Source organism: Syngnathus acus, chromosome 15 (assembly GCF_901709675.1).
Source record: "Syngnathus acus chromosome 15, fSynAcu1.2, whole genome shotgun sequence".
NCBI classification, from domain to species: domain Eukaryota; kingdom Metazoa; phylum Chordata; class Actinopteri; order Syngnathiformes; family Syngnathidae; genus Syngnathus; species Syngnathus acus.
This window is the reverse complement of record NC_051100.1, coordinates 13,972,567-13,991,971: the sequence shown is the minus strand read 5'-3', so window position 1 is coordinate 13,991,971 and position 19,405 is coordinate 13,972,567. Positions and strand designations below refer to the sequence as shown.

Genomic DNA, 19,405 nt, shown 5'->3' with positions numbered 1-19,405 from the left:
TGATCATCATCAGTGACGTGCGGTGAGGGTTGGGGTTGGTGAGGCACTGACTCAGGGTCAGATTTACAAACGTACTGTATGACGCTAAGGCACTGACTCACAAGTCAGATTTACATGCATACATGGTTGTTATCCCATTCTTGATTAAATTTAATAACATTTTAAACACACCACTGTACATCTAAACACACCACTGCAGTATTCTTACCTTTACTTGTAAATGAAGTCCATTCTCCTGTCCTTCTGGACGAAGATCTCGATGACAGGGAAAGCAATAAAGTCGATTTTTGGCAGCACAACCACAAAGCCAGTCTTTTTTAGAGTACCAATCCTTTTGAAGCGAACGTGTTGTAGTCCGTCCCGGGAGGCCCGTAGTTTTAATTAATCCTCGCAAATCTGGCGTTGGTCTTCCCTTACTTATGATTTCTTGCTTTGACTGAAAGTCAAGTTTTGAAAAATTTCTTATTTTCAAGATTATATCCTCCATTTTCAGGGAAAATAAAGCCAAATAGCAACGCGTTAGCACCGAATGTTGTTGGTTGTTTTTCTTTTCTTTTTTTTCTTCTTAATTTACTCTCGCATTTACTCGTGTCGTGAACTATTAGCCGCAGGCTCACTATCGCCCCATCTTCTAGGCCAGGGGTGGGCAAAGTTTTTGACTCGCGGGCCGAACTGGGTTCTAAATTTGGACCGGAGGGCCGAACCAGGAGCAGATGGACGTAGTGTTTGTGTGAAGTAATATAAGCGACTTGTAAAGGTCATTGCATAAAAGATTTTGGCCTTTAGTAGGTAATAAAGCATGGATATTCCAAACAAGTTTTTTGAAAACAAATGCATTTATTAACAGCATTAAAAAAAAAATCACTAAAAAACTGCTATCAGTGATTCTCATAAAATACGACACTATTATTATGAATAACAGTCTCCATCACTTCAGTGCCTGCAGGTCAGATTAATGAAAAATGTTTATCTTATGAGATCACATCAAACAGCAAACATTCTGACCAAATATATCATCTTGAAGAATCGGTGAAAGCATACATCCAAATAAAGTAATCAAAACGGCAACACGGTGAGGGGTATCTGAACATCAGAGCAGAGTTTTAACTCACAAACACCTGGTAACAGAGGTGAGGAAACGGGAAACACTTCCTTAAAGTAAGCCTTAAGAACTTTACAGGTTAAGATTAGTCGCAAACAGGTGGTGCATCAATGTCCTTGAGCATCCTGCATTGTTTGAAAATGAGAATGGTCGCTAGTTTCAAGCCCTGCTATGTGTACAAATCATATTCAAAATGCATTTTTTTTACAACAAACTTGAGAGCCTCCCCTTCATTTTCAGTGGGAACAGTGTTGTTGGTCTCCCTTTTTTGCTAGTGCATCATAGTCTGGAGTAAAATTTGTTGTGGCAATTCTTAGGAGAGATCCGTTTACCTCGATCTGTGACGGGTTGATGTGGCTGAACGTCACGTCGCGTACGTCGAGCCAAATTGGCCACTCTTTTAACATTCGGCACTCACTTCTTTTCTTCGGGCCATTCATTTTAATGGAAGGATTCCAGGGGAAGGTTTGTGGGTGGCTTTAGCGTAAAACTGTATCTGAAAGCTCAGCGAGCGAATTACAAGAATGCTGTCGTCACAGCCCACGCTCTAAATTCGGGACTGATACAAATAGAGCGCGAGTGCGCCATGTCCGTACTACTGAGTACGTACGTACACGCACTTGTGAGTGTGCACCGAGCTTTCTGACACGGCTTCCGGTAGTAAATGCGCAGGCGAGCGGTTCCCCATCTACTGGGGAAACGCAGTCATTGCAGGCAAAATGACAAAAAAAAAAGTTTAATAATACAATTAATTCAGGGTTGGCGGGCCGGATTAAACGGTCCCGTGGGCCGGATGTGGCCCGCGGGCCGTAGTTTGCCCACCCCTGTTCTAGGCAAAGGTACTGGCTGCCTCAAGGCTCGTATTTTCCCGCTGACTGCAAGCACGCGCCGTTTGGACGCGCTCAGTACAGTGTGTGAGTGGTGCACACTCTCACACGCACGCCCTGAGAGGCACAACCTGTCACTGCCTTAGCCTCCATGATTCTCGTCTCCCGTTGTTATTTGAACAAGAAATACAGCTATTTTGACTATGAAAATGATCCAAATGTATAGGAAACACACCAAAATTGCATTAAAAGCATAGACCACAGGACAGATATTATATTGTGTTTTATTATATTATTCATTTTTTAACAACTTATGGTGACAGCTGAGGAAACCATGTTGAGCCCTTTACCGCCCCTGGTGGCAAGGTGAGGCACTGCCCCACCTGCCTCCTATGAGTGCACGTGCCTGATCATCATTCATCCATCCATCCATCCATTTTATTACTCAGGTATTTTCAAAGCAAATTAATATTGTTGCATCTATTAATTTTCTTTAAAATGACAGCGCAATATAATTAAAAGCTGACACTATAGCAATGTCAAACGTGTTCATTTAAGAAAAAGCCACACACGTTTTGTGATCAAATCTTTCATAACGAGAATGGCTGCCCCGTGAGGATATGTTCCCCCATTATTTTGAGAACGGTGAGTGCTGGAGTCCAGCTGTTTTTTTTTCTGTCTTCCTGGGGGTCAGTTCAGGTTGTGTGGCAAATTTGAACAGGTTCCCTCATTCCTAGGTCAAATTACAGGGGGGGAACACATCCTCACAGCTGCCCCGTGAGGATATGTTCCCCCCCCCTTATTTTGAAAACGGTGAGTGCTGGACTCCAGCTGTTTTTTTTCTGTCTTCCTGGGGGTCTGTTCAGGTTGTGTGGCAAATTTGAACAGGTTCCCTCATTCCTAGGCCAAATTACAGGGGGGGATCACATCCTCACAGCTGCCCCGTGAGGATATGTCCCCACCCCTTATTTTGAAAACGGTGAGTGCTGGACTCCAGCTGTTTTTTTTTTCTGTCTTCCTGGGGGTCTGTTCAGGTTGTGTGGCAAATTTGAACAGGTTCCCTCATTCCTAGGCCAAATTACAGGGGGGGAACACATCCTCACAGCTGCCCCGTGAGGATATGTTCCCCCCCCTTATTTTGAAAACGGTGAGTGCTGGACTCCAGCTGTTTTTTTTTCTGTCTTCCTGGGGGTCTGTTCAGGTTGTGTGGCAAATTTGAACAGGTTCCCTCATTCCTAGGCCAAATTACAGGGGGGGAACACATGTGCCTTCTTGTTTTGATGAATTTAAAGAGAATTTCAAATGAGAATAATCCTTTCTAAAAATTAAAATTGACTGACGCAAACGTGAGTTCATGTTTTTATTGAAAACAACATAGTGCTGACGCCATACGACGCCGTACGACATCGGTTTTTCGCTTTCCAAACAAGGCGTGCGCTCTCCCGCGGCAGGGGGAACAAAATCTCACGGGGGAACCAAATCAAGCACAACACCTGTTACCATCGGAAATCTCTTCCAAAAGCAGGGCTGCGTGCACTCATTTCACCTGGGAACTAAGCAGCAGAATCCTTTACCCGATTATTTTCTTTTCGAGGCTCGCTATGCTAATAGTAACTACCAAAAGACTACATATTCTCAATTTAACTATTTAGTGCATGAAGAATATAGCGGTCTTCGATTGGTAAAATCCTGATAAGCTTTAAAAGGGATGAATATTAGACGGCACTGGTTAGCACGTCCGCCTCACAGTTAGGAGGGTGTGGGTTCGATTCCACCTCTGGCCCTTTGCATGTTCTCCCCATGCCCGCGTGGGTTTTCTCCGGGCACTCAGGTTTCCTCCCAGATCCCAAAAACATGGTTGTCAGGCTGACTGAGCACTCCAAATTGTCCCTAGGTGTGAGTGCAAATGGTTGTTTGTCTCTGTTTGCCCTGCAATTGGCTGGCAACTGGTTCAGGGTGTCCTCTGCCTACTGCCCGATGACTGCTGGGATATCCTCTAGCTAGCATGTCCGCGACCCCCTTGGGAACAAGCGGTATAGAAAATGGATGGATGAATATTGGACGCTCAAGTCGGCCGACCCATAGATCGGTGGCACCCCTTCGTTAGTCAACACAGCATTGCCATGCGGTAACGACTTGAAGAATCTCCCTGAATGTTGAAGAAGTTGTTTACTTGATTACCTTGTTAGAACGAGCCTCTTTGGCACACATGATTCAGCAGCAGTCTCTTGCTTTCACTGGCCTTCCCTTCTCTATGACACACATGGGCATTGATTTCAGTTAAGACTGCAAGGTCACAGTGTCACGCAGGCTAGGCAGAGTCACCCACTCAAGAGTAGTATAAGAGGATGGATTCTGAAGGTAGTGGTTGGACCAGACATAGGCCACATCCGGCCCACGGGGCCGTTAAATCCGGCCCGCCAAACCTAAATAAATTGTATTAATAAACTTATTTTTGGTCATTCTTCCTGCAATTACTATGTTTCCCCAATAGATAGGGAAGAGCCCGTCCGCGCATTTACTCCCGGAAGCCGTGTCAGAAAGCTCGTGCACACTCACAAGTGCGTGTACGTACTAAGTAGTATGGACCCGGAGCACTCCGCGCTCTATTTCCATCAGTGCCGAATTTCGAGTGTGGGCTGTGACGTCAGCATTCTCGTAATTCGCGCGCCGAGCTTTCAGATAGTTTTACGCTAATGCCACCCACAAACCTTCCCCTGGAATCCTTCCATTAAAATCAGTGGCCCGAGGAAAAGAAAGGTGGACACAGATTTAGGTTAACTGACCGACACCTCGGCTCTATCCTAAGAATTACCACAACAAATTTTACTCCAGACCATGATGCACTAGCAAAAAAAGGGAGACCAACAATACTATTGATTTCTTTATTACTTTATTTAGATGTATTCTTTCACTGATTCTTCAAGATGATGTATTTCGTCAGAATGTTTGCCATTTGATGTGATTTCACCTCATTAGATAAACATATTTCATAAATCTGACCTGCAGGTGCTGAAGTGATGGAAACTATTATTCATAAGAACAGTGTCATATTTAATGAGAATCACTGATAATAGTTTTTTGGTGAAATATTTTTTTAATGCTGTTAATAAATGCATTTGTTTTCAAAAAGCTTTTTTTGAATATCCATGCTTTACTACCTACTAAAAGTACAATGACCTTTACATGTCACTTCTATTCACACAAACACTACATCCATCTGCTCCTGGTTCAGCCCCCCGGTCAAAATTTAGAACCAAATTCGGCCCGCCAGTCAAAACGTTTGCCCACCCCTGGGTTAGACCTTCCACAATCTCAGTGAAAAAGGCTCCACGGCCATGTCTCGACCTTTCTGGCATGCGTTATAGTTCAACTGAGAATGCAGCCTTCTGGGAATTACTATGAGCATTCAAGATAAAGAACTGGGAAAATAGAACAACCCGGTGAGTGTCACTGTGACCGTGTGCGTTGAAGTCGATAGGGTAGCGGTTCCCTTACTTGACTCAGGTCAGGATGCAAAGGCTTTTGGAAAATGATCTGTGCCTTTACGTTGCTGCTTCATCTCCACACTGACGCCACTCGCATAAAAGCACATACATCAAGAGCAAAGGTCAAACGAGATTTATTTAAACGTTTAAAAAAAATAAAATAAATCAGAAGTAAAGCTGCTGTTTGAGCCAAGACAAGAAGACTGCAGGTGGCATTATTGGGAGGCGGCTGTGGCACTGATTTCCTCAGTCCACTTCTCCAGAAAGTCGTGCAGGTTCCCATTGAACACATCCATTCCTTTGTGCGACAAATGCACTCCATCGGGTTGGTAGAGGCCCGTGTTGGCTCCGCAGCGGATGTTGTCGTGGGTCAGAGACATGCCACCCACCTCGGCAATAATGTTGTGGATGCGGCGGTTGACTGTGCTTCGGACCAGATCCACTTCGTGGGCGTCAGCTGAGTGACGCCACGCCCGACGGGGGAGGATCTGGGACCAAACCAGGACGCAGTACGGGAAGGCAGTCCTCACGGAAACCAGGTCTCTCCTGACAGACGACAGCAGATCGCTGGGCGTTTCCGTGTTCAAGTCGTTGCCGCCCAGGTGCATGATGATGACGTGGGGGTCGGGCCAGCTGACCTTGAGCTGCTGGAGCAGGGGCAGCAGCTCGGGCCAGGTCAAGCCCTGGATTCCCTTCCACCAGAGCACCACCTTGTCGGAGTCCATGCCCAGCTGCGCACCTACCTCCACTGATTTGGCCCGCGACTCTGCCCAGTACACCAGCGAATGGCCGCAAATCCAAACGTTGCGGGGCCCAAGGCCAACTGGTTTTCCTGCGGACATGGAGGAAAACTGATGGGTGACGCTCCTAAGCTGCTTGACATAGTGCATTAGTGCCTCTTATCAGATAGTGTTCACATCCAAAGGTAGGTAGTTAGCGACCTTCTCAGCATGTGTAAAGTCAAAGGTTGAAACAGGTTGAAAAATGACAATAACCTACCTTGGCCTATTGAATTTATTTTGAAGCAGCAGATGAGCAAAAGCCCAGACAATCTGACCAGTGGTTCCCAACCGCTGGGCCATGACATCAGCTCACACGTCAAGAATAAACCAAGTGGCAGCCCTACTGTTAGGCGAGCTAGGCAGCCGCCTAGGGCAGCAAAATCTAAGGGGCGGCAAAATCTAGTGGGCGGCAAAATCAAGTGAGAAATTCCGCCCTGGCATTTTTGCCATCCACTCCAGCGCTCTCACTCAGACCACCAATTTCAAAGTTATCTTTGAACTACTACTAGTAGTTTGAACTACTAGTAGTAGTTCAAAGATAACTTGGAAATTGGTGGTGGTTGGGGCGGGTGCACCATTTTTGGAAGTTGCCTAGGGCGACAAATACCCTTGGCCCTGGTGGCAGTGAGATATCTGTGATACTTATATACTGTAGCTGATACTTGACAACACTCATAGCAGCATCCATTTGTGACTGCAAAGTAACTGGACTCATATCACTTCACAGATGGAAGCAATGTGTTACACGAGTCGTTACTGTAAACCCGGATCGTGTTTTTTGTTTAGATTTTTTTTTTTAATACGTTACTAGCATCGATAGCCGGGACAGAGAGTTTTCTAACGTCAAAGATGTGCCTTCTTGGCTCAATAAAGGCTGGGAATCACTGGATCAGACAATGTAATTATTCATTAGGTTAGCTTCCTCTGCCTCTCAAAATGTCATATGAGCAGACGTCTACTACAAACAAATGATGTGTCGTAGGACTTGCATCCTTGGTATGTGGCGGATGTGCCTTCCGTGAAAAAATGACTGACACAAAGACAAAGTTCCACATGATTGTGGCTAACTAGCAAGAAAATGCTACTAGCTGTGTGATTCCAAGGGCAGGGGAGAGGCTAAACTTGGCAGCAGGCTTAGTGTAAGACATTTTCCTGTTTGTCTAGCTATCGTGGCTAGCTTGGTCTCAGAAGGCGCATCCTTAAACCAATCGCTTTTGTCAAGCTAAACATGAGGTTCTATACTGTACATGCATGCCACCACACACACACGACATGTTTCAGGTAAGTAGAAAAGCTCTTCAAAGAACTGGCTCCAAACCCGACGGAGATGACGTGGCTAATTTTAGCTGACAAACATGGATAGGACGGTGCGCTAAATTGGCTGCTGTCAAAATTAAAATGTTGTCAGAATAGCAAAGATGTTGACTTTACTTACCCTGACTCTGAACCAAGACTTACCACAGTTGAAACAAAACAGAACAGCCTTTGACAACAAGCTACAGTTAACACCTTGTCTCAACGTGCATGGCAGTCTGTCCAAAGTGACGTCTTGATGCAGAAATGTTTTCATGGGTGAAAGCTTTTGTCAACATGGCTTACATATGTGGCTCCAACAAAAATTGCATTTTTTTGCCGGGTAAACTTTACATTATCAGGAGCTCTGTACCTAATGTCTTTGTTCTCACGCCACGCAACTTCAAGCCATGTCCTTGAAAGCTGACCACCACAACGCTGGAAACGCAACATCGATCAACGCAACGCAGAAAAGGAGTTGAGCAGCAAAACACTCGCTGGTCAAAATTCCTGCACGTGAAGTAAAGACCCAGCAGGCTGTGAAAAGTTGACAAAAACATTGGACACCTGCAAAATATGACTAGTTTTTGCCAGCAATGAGACATCTATCTATCTATCTATCTATCTATCTATCTATCTATCTATCTATCTATCTATCTATCTATCTATCTATCTATCTATCTATCTATCTATCTATCTAGCTGGTTAGCTAGCTAGCTAGCTAGCTACCTGGGCCATGACTTAAGCAATGACTTGACATTGAAAACATTTGCTGGCAAGCGGACCGCTACCAAGACATGGTAAGTTTGTGCGCCTTAGCAAGTGCTGCTCACCGCCGGTAGCAGTTTTGACACAAGATGCTAGGAAGATGCTAGCAAAAGTTTATGAAGACATAGAAGTTACTTGGCGGAGACATTTGCAGTTAACTTCTTTTCTTGACATCTGTACTCAAACACTAGCGTGCGGTGCGAGGGACGAAAACCTTGGAAGCTCAATATGATTTTCTGCTAAGTTGAAATGAGGCGATGAACTCTTCCTTGCTTTTGAAGACATCTCACCTTTTGTATTAAGGGCGAAACACCTTTGAGAGCCAACAAGAGTCTGGTTCCCTGCATTCAACTTCAGCAGATGATCTTGAGCTGGATGGCTGACAACCGACAGCCAAACATAATTACTAGTGATGGGTCCGGCAACACCGATGCGTCGGCGCATGTGTCGAGCTCATAGAGCGAAGCCCCGTGTCGGTGCGCATATCGCTTTAAAAAAGCCACGTGACCGAACGAGCAGCATTGTAGTCTGTCAAGGAAGCGCGCTTTAGCTCTGAAAGGAAGCGCATTGTCAACGGGATGGATCTGCTAAAACAATATCTGATCTTTTGCGGTTCATCCTCAAAGTTATCAAGAATTATGGTGCAGCCCCAAGTCAGATACTGGGACAATCAAAAGACCCACTACACTGCACTCCAGCCTCATCTGTGCCGTATGTGTGTTTTCAACGGCGGGAGAAATTGTGTCCAAAAAGCGCAACAGGCTCAATTTCAAAACATTGGAAAAACTTAGAACTTTACTAACTTAGAAAATTAGTAAAAAACAAATCTCGGTGCACAAGAATCCTCTTTCACAATACGTTCACTTCGATTTTCATGTTACGATACATGTTCACATTATTGATTGACTGTAACTATAAAATATATTTTCAATTTAAATGAATATGTGAAACAATACAATATAAAATTACTTAAATTACTTCATGTGTATACTAGGTCATCAAATCAGTGTCAGTCATGTCTGTCAACTAGGTTGCCTATAGTATTTTTAAGGTCCAGCGGGTGTCAGCAGTCAGCGATACAGTATCGACACAGTGTCAATACAGTTTGACAATGTGTCAGGACGACACATGACGCCTCATGGACCCATCACTAATAATTACGTACCACGTATTCTTTTTTCCCTTTCATGGTTGAGGCATCTTCATGAAACCTACTGAAAGTCATAGACAGTTCCTCAGCACGACAATCCATATCAAATCAGGAGGACCAAGGCTGAGACTCACGAGGTAACGAATCGTCAAGACAATGAACATTGATACCTGAGGCAATCATGGCACCATTGCCTGGTTTCTGGTGGCCTTGTGCGTCCCTGGACTGCTGTTCTTGCAGGTCCACCAGCTTCTGGTTGTACAAATCCAACTGCAACACAACAAAATACAGCAGCTGGAGCAGCTGGAGCAGGCAAATGCTGCAGCAGCAGACTGTACCTTCTCTTTCTGCTTGCTTTTCACGACACCAACTTGCTCGAGTGAGCCAGCGGGACCAGAAGCCAACGGCAACTCCGACGGCAAACTAAACTGGACCGATTTGAGTGGCGTTGCTGCTGGTGTCGCAGCCAAACACTTGACGCTTTTAATGACCTGCAGGCATTTGGCCACTGTTGTGGAGATGTTGGACTGATCCTTGGTGTCAGTCACCAATGGCGAGGTTCCCCGGGTGGCAGTTCCAGGGGGGCGCGGGTCCGCGGAGCAAAGGGCTGGAGCTACAGACGGCTTTGCGTCCCTAGAGGCCACCGTGAAAATAGGTTGTCCAGGAAGACGTCGAGGAGGCGGTCCGGGAGGTGGTCCAGGGGGAAGACGGCCCATGGCAGCAGGAGGAACTTTGGGGGAAATCTCCAGCGGCCAGTTGACTGGAGGGGACGGATGGCGGTAGTGTGCAGGGGGAGGCCCAGCAGGTGGTCTGGGTGCAGATGAGGCGCTTCCCATTGTTTTGGTAAGATCTTGCAGCTCTTGAGCCCTTTTGAGCATCTCCAACTCTTGTTGATCGAGGAATTCTTCATACTCGGAAATACCTTTTTTTTTGCTAGAGGGCTCCGAACTGGATGATCTGGTGGGGCATGGGGAAGGGACAGTGTCCGCCTGCAGCAATGAGCCTCCGTGTCTCAAGGCTCCTTCCCATGTTGTTGAAGTCCCCTCTCTCTTGGCCGACGAGGCATGGCTGGCCAGCTGCGACATGTCTTCCGTGGTCAACTTCAGGCCAATCGTACGCAGCAAAGTCTGGATCTGGCGATAGGGGGCAGTCTTGGGCACCTGAGCAGTCCTTTCCACAGACGCTGATTTCTTCTCATCGTGCACAGCCACACGGGTGCCAGAAGATTCTTGAGCCAAACCAACAATCCAAGAGAAGTCTTTGCCATCTTCAAGCGCCCGTTCATGTGGCAGAAGTTCGTCGATGACAGGAACCGGTTCTGCTCTTATTTCAGGATTCTCCTTCTTCTGAAGCATATCAAGAAAGCGATCGAGTGGGGGCTTCGCCGTATTTGCGCAGGCTGGCGAGGGGCTTTTGGACAGCGGTTGTGTGGGAGAGGATGGTCTGAAGGACGTTTGCAGAGATGACGAGACAAAAGCCGATGACGGCGCACACGAGACAGAGGCCGACAACGGCGCACAATCTTCTGGAGACTGGCACGGCGCACACGAGACAGAGGCCGACGACGGCGCACAATCTTCTGGAGCCTGGCACTTTGGCTGGGGACTGTGATGCGGTCGGTCCGCAGATGTCAGGTCACGGTACGGATCATCGTAGGGCTCATCGTAAACGTCGTAGCGATCCATGTAACGCTGGCCAACAGAGGAAGGGCTCTCAAACGGACCTTTACCATAGCTGTCGTACGCTCGCTCACCGTACAGAGGACTGGCAAAAACGCTAGCATATCTATCAGCATAGCTATCAGTATAGCCATCAGCATAGCGCTCGGCCAAGTGTGGGTATGGCCGGCCAGAGTAAAGCTTGTCGTACGTTGGTGGAAGACGGTGGGGGTTCTCCGGCTCCTCTTGCCGTTTCTTCAAAATGGAGCGGACAGGTATGAAATCCGCCAAAGGGTTGGCGATGCGACCGTGGTCGTAGTCTATGCACGTTCGTTGTCGGGGCTCCGGGCCCCGGAGAGCCATCAGCGACTTCTTGAAGGCAATCATATCATTGAGCTCCTCCAGTTCTCGCTTCTTTCTTGCCAGCTCGTCATCCACCGGTCCTGCACGAGCCCTGGGAAGAGGACTGCGCTCCCTCCTCCTCTTGTGCCCCTGGTCTTGCTCCCCACTGACTTTGCTCCTTCTCGCTCCAGCTCTTTCCCAGCTAGCGCTCCTGCTACGACTTCTGGTACGCCTGTAGTGGCGTTCCCGACTGGCGCTTCGTCTATGCCGGCTGCTTTTTTGCTTGCGTTCCAGACTCGTGCTGCGTCTCCTTTTCATTTGTCGTCCAAACTTGTCTTTGGGCGGACTTGGACTCGGACTCCGGCTGTAGCCTCGATGCAGACTCGCCGTCCACTTGTCCTGAGCTCGCAATTGTTTCACCACTGTCTTCAGCCTGTCGCTGCTCGGCGCCTCCTTCCTTTAAGGGAAGACGAAATTATTGCCATGGTTCAAAACATTCAATGGGGCGGGATCAAATGACTTACTTGGAGTCATCTGAGGAGTTTGCCAGCTTGATGCTCATCTGAGGAGTAGACGGAAGCGTTAACAACATGAGTAGGAAAACGCATTGGGCATTGACTGCATGCTTAGTTGGACGTGAGATGTGCTCCGTCCATGCTCTTTGGTTTGTAATTGTCCTGTTTAAGAAGCAGAGTGTCAGTGCTGGGTCCCTGCTCTGCTTGGATAGTTGTTGTCGCCACTGCAAAGCAGCTCGTGTCAGGCCCGCTCTCTGTACTTATGCGCAATGTTGGCTGATATGAGTGTGTTCCTGTGCCTTTTTACACAGTTGGCCAGTGGATGATGGTGACTGTGATGACAGGACATGACACATTTGCCTTGATCCATACACTCAGCCACCCACCCAGCCACCTTATTTGCAGCTGGCTCGCAACTACCTTGCCTAACAAAACAAACAAAGAATCCAAATCACCAAGCGATGGCGGGCCATAACCTTTTTGCTTGGCATCATAGCGTTTTTGCTTGGTATCAAATATAGAGGTCGGTAAACGTATTTGGGGGCGGCGACGAGGCGCAGAGGTTGACTTTCGAAAGAGCGCGCTCACCTTCCCTTTGCCGACGGTGGCGGCGACCAGTTTTCTGGCTGGTAAGAAAACACTCTCGGCGCAGTGTTTGATCCTGATAGCCTGGTGGCCGCCCGCCGCATTGTCATGCTAGAGCAAAAAGCACATATGAGCACCGCCGAGCGAGGGCTGGGCCCCGAGACCAGCCCAAACTTGACTTACCGGGACCACGCTGAACTCCACCTTTTCGTTCAACTGCAATTTCCTTTTTCCAATGACTTCAGACAAGGAGAAGAAGAGTTGTGGGTTATGCGTGCACTTGATGAGGCCGTGCTCCTCTGAGAACTCGATGACGATGCCCTGCAAAGGCGCGCAAGCGTCAAGCGTCACCCGCCCTCACCGCCGATTGAGGAAAACAGCTTACGTGTCGCCGTTGCTCCGTGGACTCTTCAAAGGTGGCGGGAAGGATTTCCACCAAAGTGGCTCGCTCTTCTTTGGTCTCCCGATTGACGGCCACGTTGAAGCGCACCTGCAAACGGTGACTGTCAGCACGGCACAGCATTGTGCTTGTCCTGTATTTTGCTCGTCAACTCATCGCTAACAGTCGACGCTGTGAGTCCACTCACAAAATGGAGCCAATGTAAATGGCGCCGTACAGAACCTGTGGCCACCGTGGTTGGCTTCCAGCCTGAATTTAAAGGAATTGTAAAGACAATACTGATGGTGCCTGACATTTTGAGCACCTGAAATTGAGTGCCTTACATTTTTTGTTGAGCAAAATGGAAACGACACACTGTGCAGAGTGGCATTCATACTATCAAAGTCAAAAGAATAAGTGCACTGTGCCAAGGACATTTCAAGCAGATACTTGTTTTGTTTTGGATTTCGTGTCATCGATTCAAACCAATGGCGGGCGGTGACTGACAGTCCATTTGACGAGTGGCGTCAGGTCTCGCGTGCGCATGGCCCTGTCAAAAGTGCGCCCACCTTCGTGACAAGTGTTTGGGCGCCTTTGTGAGCGCAGGAGCGTTTTCCCGCTCACCTTGTCTCCAGTCAACATGGTGGCGCCGGTCAGGAGGTCACCGGGCCCAAAAGAAAGCTGCTTCTGGCGACCCTCCACGGTCATCACCAGCCGCCCGACCTCCTCTTGTGTCTTTCCCTGGCCATCCACTTCTTGTTTGGGGTCCGTTTGCTCCTGCTTGATCTTCACGTCTTCCTCTGCAATTGTTCCCTGCAAGACAGCACGGGGCTGGGCGCATTCCCTAAGCATTTGGGCTGGCCCATATGGCCACGAACTTCAAGCTCTCGTATTATTCTTGCACTCATATGCGCTGCTGTGACAAGTGAATTTCCCCGCTGTGGGATGAATAAAGTTCTATCAATCATTGCCTGTTTTTCGCCCTTTGCTTACAAAAGGACACAAAGGAATCTTTTGAGAAGTGAAAGTCCTCGCGACAATCGCTTATGATGCCTTGTGATGGCTTACAATGCCGTATGATGGCTTACGATAGCTTATGATGGGTCACGATTACTTAACTAATGCCCCCCCGCCTGCACGAACACAGTGAGAAGCAGAAGCGCTCATACCAGCTCATCCTGGGGCTCCTGCTTGATTTTTGTTTCCTCCGCTTTGCTTTTCTCCTGAGAGATAGCAATGCACATCATCATCCTCATCCTCGTTCTTAGTAGCCAACAATGACGTTTTCACCTGCTCGTCCGGGATCTCCTTTTCCATGCGCTGTGTTCTGGCCGCTTTGAGGATAGTACCGTCAAAGCGTTCCTTGCTGATTTCCAGCTGACTGTCAGGAATGGGCACGTTGAAGCCCAGCAGCGTCCACTGTAGCAAGCGGGTAGACGCAGCGTCAAAAGGCGGGAAGCTGGCGGCCAATGGCCGACGGAGACTCTCGAGGGAGCACGCTACAAAACTCACCTTGTCCTTGGCGGCAGCAAGTCCCACAGACGCCGCCTCCTTCCACTTCTTGTCTTTCGACTCCTTCTCCTCTTTCTTTTTCTTCTTGTCCTCCTCTTGCCATCTCTTCTCCGTCTCGATTCGGTCCTCCACCATCTTGGTCCGATGGAGTCTGATGGCCCTCTTTTCGTCCTCAACCTTTGCAGGTACAAAGCCGTCAGGGTCCGTTTGTAATCTATAAGGGTCATTCACGACAGGACTAACCTGGGTTAAGGTGAATTCAACCTCTTTGTTAACGTCTTGGGCATCAAACTCTGTGTCACTGAAGTTCTCGCAGAGGTTGAAGGGCAACTCTCCGTGCTCCTCGCAGGTCAGGATGCCCTCAGACCCAGCCAGGCTCTTGATGACACCCTGGAGCGGCGGCGCACAGTCCAAAGTGCTGTGTGCGCGTGTGTGTGCGCATGTGTGTGCGTGTGTGTGTGTGTGTGTGTGCGAGCGTGCGTGTGAGCGTGCGTGCGCGTGGGTGTGTACGTGCAGACACGTCAGCAGACCCCCCTACCAGTTTTCGCTTCTCCTTGGTGTGGACAAAGGTGAAGGGTGTCTTGGGACGAATGTTGGTGGCACGCTTCTTCTGGGTCCTGGTGTCCACCAGCAGGCTGAGGAGCACGCGGTCGTTCTTCAGTAGCGTGACACTACAGTCTCGTTGGTCAAAGGTCACGTTGGTGTGGAGGGGTCCGATGTTGGCAAAGATCTGCCCCGGGTAGCCTTGCTTAGCAGCCTGCACGCCAAACAAACTCAAAACCGAGGGTTCCCGAGACATCAAGCGACGGACGGGACGGGCGCTCACCGTGGCCTTGATGATTGGCTGGCTGACCACGCCCTCGTACAGTTCGGGGTCCAGCCACATATTGGCCGGCAGCAGCTTGACCTTTGCTGACAGCGCCGTCTTTGAGGTGGAGCTGCAGAGGGTCAGCAGGAGAGGCTCCTTCACCCGCTGGATCCGAATTGCCCGCTGGCCCGCTCGCAGCTGATAGATGGGAGGACAGACAAACATTTGGGGCTTGGTCCCGGTTCCCAGCCTCACCAAGGTCTTACCTTGTGGAGTGTGAACTCCACTTGTTCGTCCACGTCTTCGGCGGTAAAGTCCACCTCGCTAAAGTTCTCCTTGAGGTCAAAGGGAAGCTCGCCATGCGCATTCGACTTGATCACGCCTTCGGTGTCACCCACGCTGACGATGGTGCCCTGCGAAGTGGCATGACACAAACCGTGACCGGAGGATGGGAGGGAGGCGCAAAATGCCAGCGCCGTCCAACGTGGATTGACCAGAATCCAACGCAGACGCGTCCGAGTACAACACCTTGACGGGGAGCTGAACGCAGACCAATTGAAAGGATTGGTGTCAAAAGGGCTTCCATTGGCGCAGCCTTACCGTTTCACGGGTCTCCGCTGTAAACCGGAAGGTTTCAGGGATCTTGGGTCGGATGTTGGTGGCGCGCCTCTTTTCGGTGACTATGTCACTCAGCAAGTTGATGAGAACTTGATCGTTCTTTAGCAAAGTGACGGTGCTGTCCTTCCTGTCGAAGGGCAGGTTGAGCCTCACCGGCACAATGTCCACATGCACCTGGCCGGGTAACTGCCGCTCGCCGGCCTGCGGGAAGACAAGAGCTGGGCGACGGGAAGGGGAGGCCGCCACCTTCGTCCCTACGGGCTGGCCGGACAGAGCTCACCTGTGCCTCCACGATGGGCTGGCTGACCACACCTTCGTAGATGTCCTGGTCCACGTTCTCCGTGCCCCCAGGTGCCACTTTCACATCCGTGGCGATCTGGGCGTTCTGGCAGCAACGTACAGCACGGTCACAATTGGACTGTTGCCGGCGTCTTAGCCAACAATGAGCGTCACGCCTGTGCGTCACACCTTCAAGATACAGGCGGTGAAATGCACTCGCACGCCAGGCTTCATGGCTTTGGGGTTCCCGAAGAAGACGCCAAAGTCAAAGGTGAACTTTTCCATGTCTTCTCGCTCGATGTGGCCAAATGTGGGCTGAGGACGCAAAGCATGCCAACAAAATTCATTCCAATCTTTGCATGTTCACCATGGCTCACGTCCACATCTTCGACTTTTGCCAAAAGAGTTAGTGTGCATCAGGTCAAAAAGTGTCGTCATGAAAAAGTCATTGAACAGCAGGTACACAACCCCCCCACAAGCTGAAACACGGTAGTCTGATTCGTAACGCCTTTGTGCAATATCCAGCGCCATTTTGTCACTTGCCCATGACTGAAAATGACTTCGCAGTTCTGGGCGGGCTCAGGTGCTGCTCGATCACTAACTTGATTGATTGATTTCCTCATTTGTGCTCACTGTTAGCCATAGTGCCAGGCCGAGTCAGGCCAGGTCGAGCAGGACCTACCCCGATGAATGAGATGATGCCTGTCGATCTGCCCGCCGGAGGCCTGACAACAAGGGCAATCATATGGCTGGTCAAGCGGCCAATCACACGCCATCAGACGAGTGTGAGCGGCGTAGACCTACTTGTCAAATGATCGATTTCCCAACAGTCCCAAGACTTTGGCTGTCCCGCCGGCTTCTGCTGCCAGGGCGGAGTCGGCAGATGCAGTTTTGGAGGCGAGCGCTGTTTCCGGGACGGCAGCAAGCTCGTCAGGCACCGGCTTACTTTCAGCCGTGGCACCGTCCGTGGGTGGGGCTGAAATCAACGCTTTAATCTGACGGACAAAATTCAGAGACGTGAAGGCCGCCGCCCGGCAAGGGGGCCCCGGCCCGCTCACTCACCCACTGGGGCTGCTCCGGCGACGGATCGCTTGCCGCTCCCTGCACGGGCATCTGCAACAAAACGGACACTTTGTTGGAAAAGATGGATAGCATTAGTGTGCACTATGAAAGTCATTTCATTTTGTGATAACTTATTTACTCCAAAGAAGAATGGAACACTTTGCCACTTCGTGGTCAGATAAGCAGGCTGCCATGCCAGACTCAAACAGGTCTCGGGCAAAATGGTGACCTGGGTGAGTTGTGAGTCAGAAGATAAAGGGGAACCATCCAAGTATGCTTGACCTGGATTCATCCTTTATTCTTTCTTTGGAGCTGTTGGAGTCAGGAATCAAACCGCCAACCTTTTGAAGACCGGACGACCCACTGGACCAGCTGAACCACAGCCGACAACACACAGACAACTTTGTTTTCAACTAAGCACAACATTGTTTTTATTTGACCCAAGTCACACTCATTATTGATTTATTTATTTCACTATTTCCATTCATTCATTTTCTGTATCACATTTCCTCACGAGGCTCGCGGGCGTGCTGATGCCAGCTGACTTTGGGTGGTAGCCGGGGGACACCCTGAAATGGTTGCTGGCCCATCGCAGGGCACACATAGACGAACAAACATTTACACTCACAATCCCAATTGACACAACGGACAATTTGGAGCGGTCACTTGGCCTACTATGCGTGTCTTTGGAATGTGGGAGGAAACCGGACTTTCTTTGCAAAGGACATGAAGCAAAACAGGCGGAAATCAAAACTCACCCAGTCTTGGGGAGGCGGTCCGGGGAAGCCAAATGGAGGGATGCAGCCCTGAGGGGGCCCCGCTTTACCCACATCCGGAAGCAGAGGCAGGCAGGGAGTGTGCGCCGGGCCATACGGGTCCCAGCCCGGAAGAGGCGTGTCGGGGTCCCAGTGAGGGGGAGGAATCGGATGAGGACCCCAGCCTGGTGACGGGGGTCGGCCAGTGTTCCATTCATCCGGCGGGGGTGGGCCCCAACCTCCAGGAGGGGGCGGACCCCAGCCTCCAGGAGGAGGGAGCCCCCAGCTTCCCAGAGGAGTGGAACCCCAGCCCTCAGGAGGGGGCAGGCCGGGAGGGCCGCAGCCCTCAGGAGGGTGTAAGCGGGGCGGGCCCCAGCCCTCGGGAGGGGGCGGGCGCCAGCCCTCGGGAGGGGGCGGGCGCCAGCCCTCGGGAGGGGGCGGGCGCCAGCCCTCGGGAGGGGGCGGGCCCCAGCCCTCGGGAGGGGGCGGGCCCCAGCCTTCGGGAGGAGGTGGGTCTGGCGGGCACCAGCCCCCAGGTGGTCGTGGGCCGCAACTGGCTGGCGTCGGGGGGCCGCATCCTCCCGGAGGCGGAGGGCCCCAGCCTGGGGGCGGCAGCGGGCCCCAGCCTCCATGCGGCGGCGGGCCCCAGCCTCCTGGAGGAGAGGGGCCCCATTCTCTGGGCGACGGCCAACAGCCCGGAGGTGGCGGTCCGTCTTGGTAGGGATTTCGTCTTCGACCCATCGCGTCGCTGTTTTGTGCTAGAGAGCTAAACTAGGAAGCTAACGAGTTGAGGAAAGTCATGAAGTCATTATGTTCAGAAATCGACGTCCATGTTGGTGGTTAATCCTCTCTTTTTTTCTGCTGACTTGAATGACAAAATGTTAGAAAGAACAAGCGTGCCGAAGAATGAGAGCGAGGTGTTCTCCGGCGTCGCCAGTGAGTCATGCGTTGTCAGTTGGTGCTTCATCCTCTTCGGTTTTCTTCTTCTTCCATGCGGCGGGCGAGCATTCACACGTCAGGCTCTTTAGCGCCGTCTAAAGTTCAGTTCATGTTTCAATGTGACGTTTTCGTTTGTAGGTCAAGGGACATTTCTTATGTACCACTTCGATTTGTTGATAAAATTAGATTGTAATGTATGGAACGATTATCCCCGATGATGTAGAATCCAGTACACACTGCATACATAACAGTAAAAGCAGACAGTGTTATATTGAACATCCTGTATTAGTGTTCAGTGCAGCGGGATACATAACTTGAATATACGCTTTGGTGACTTTGTGAGTGAGAGACAGTAAGAAATAAAATGACTAAGCATGTGTGTGTGTGAACGCGCATGTGTGACAGAGAAATTAATACGAGTGGCCAGTGGTGTAAGCACTTTATTGATTCTGAAATTTGACAAAGAACACAAAGGATGACCATGTTGTGTGCATCGGTAACAAATCAAGTGCAAAGACATTGTGGCCAAACGACCACATAGGA

The 19,405-nt window shown here is 49.8% G+C and overlaps 1 protein-coding gene across 5 annotated transcripts; it reads right to left on the bottom strand.

The window, feature by feature from the left end:
• Positions 1-5,536: 5,536 nt before the first annotated feature.
• On the bottom strand, positions 5,537-19,402 carry si:dkeyp-121d4.3. Of its 5 annotated transcripts, XR_005100415.1 has the most exons (23): positions 17,927-19,402; positions 17,169-17,219; positions 16,911-17,101; positions 16,789-16,831; positions 16,296-16,421; positions 16,108-16,212; positions 15,810-16,028; positions 15,476-15,622; positions 15,228-15,407; positions 14,940-15,158; positions 14,645-14,791; positions 14,402-14,578; positions 14,180-14,308; positions 14,059-14,112; positions 13,514-13,702; positions 12,896-13,000; positions 12,694-12,831; positions 12,514-12,621; positions 11,935-11,972; positions 9,749-11,867; positions 9,581-9,680; positions 9,374-9,474; positions 9,105-9,343 (listed from the first exon to the last, which is right to left on the bottom strand). XR_005100415.1 is itself a non-coding variant. In XM_037272052.1 (22 exons), the coding sequence occupies exons 1-22, from the start codon at positions 18,662-18,664 to the stop codon at positions 5,633-5,635; spliced, it is 5,940 nt and encodes a 1,979-aa protein (XP_037127947.1). In that variant the 5' UTR covers positions 18,665-19,402; the 3' UTR covers positions 5,537-5,632. The 5 variants fall into 5 exon arrangements, 4 of the variants coding, with proteins under 4 accessions (XP_037127947.1, XP_037127948.1, XP_037127949.1 ...); XM_037272052.1 differs by lacking the exons at positions 9,105-9,343; positions 9,374-9,474 and adding an exon at positions 5,537-6,249; XM_037272054.1 differs by lacking the exons at positions 9,105-9,343; positions 9,374-9,474 and adding an exon at positions 7,423-8,812.
• Positions 19,403-19,405: the final 3 nt, after the last annotated feature.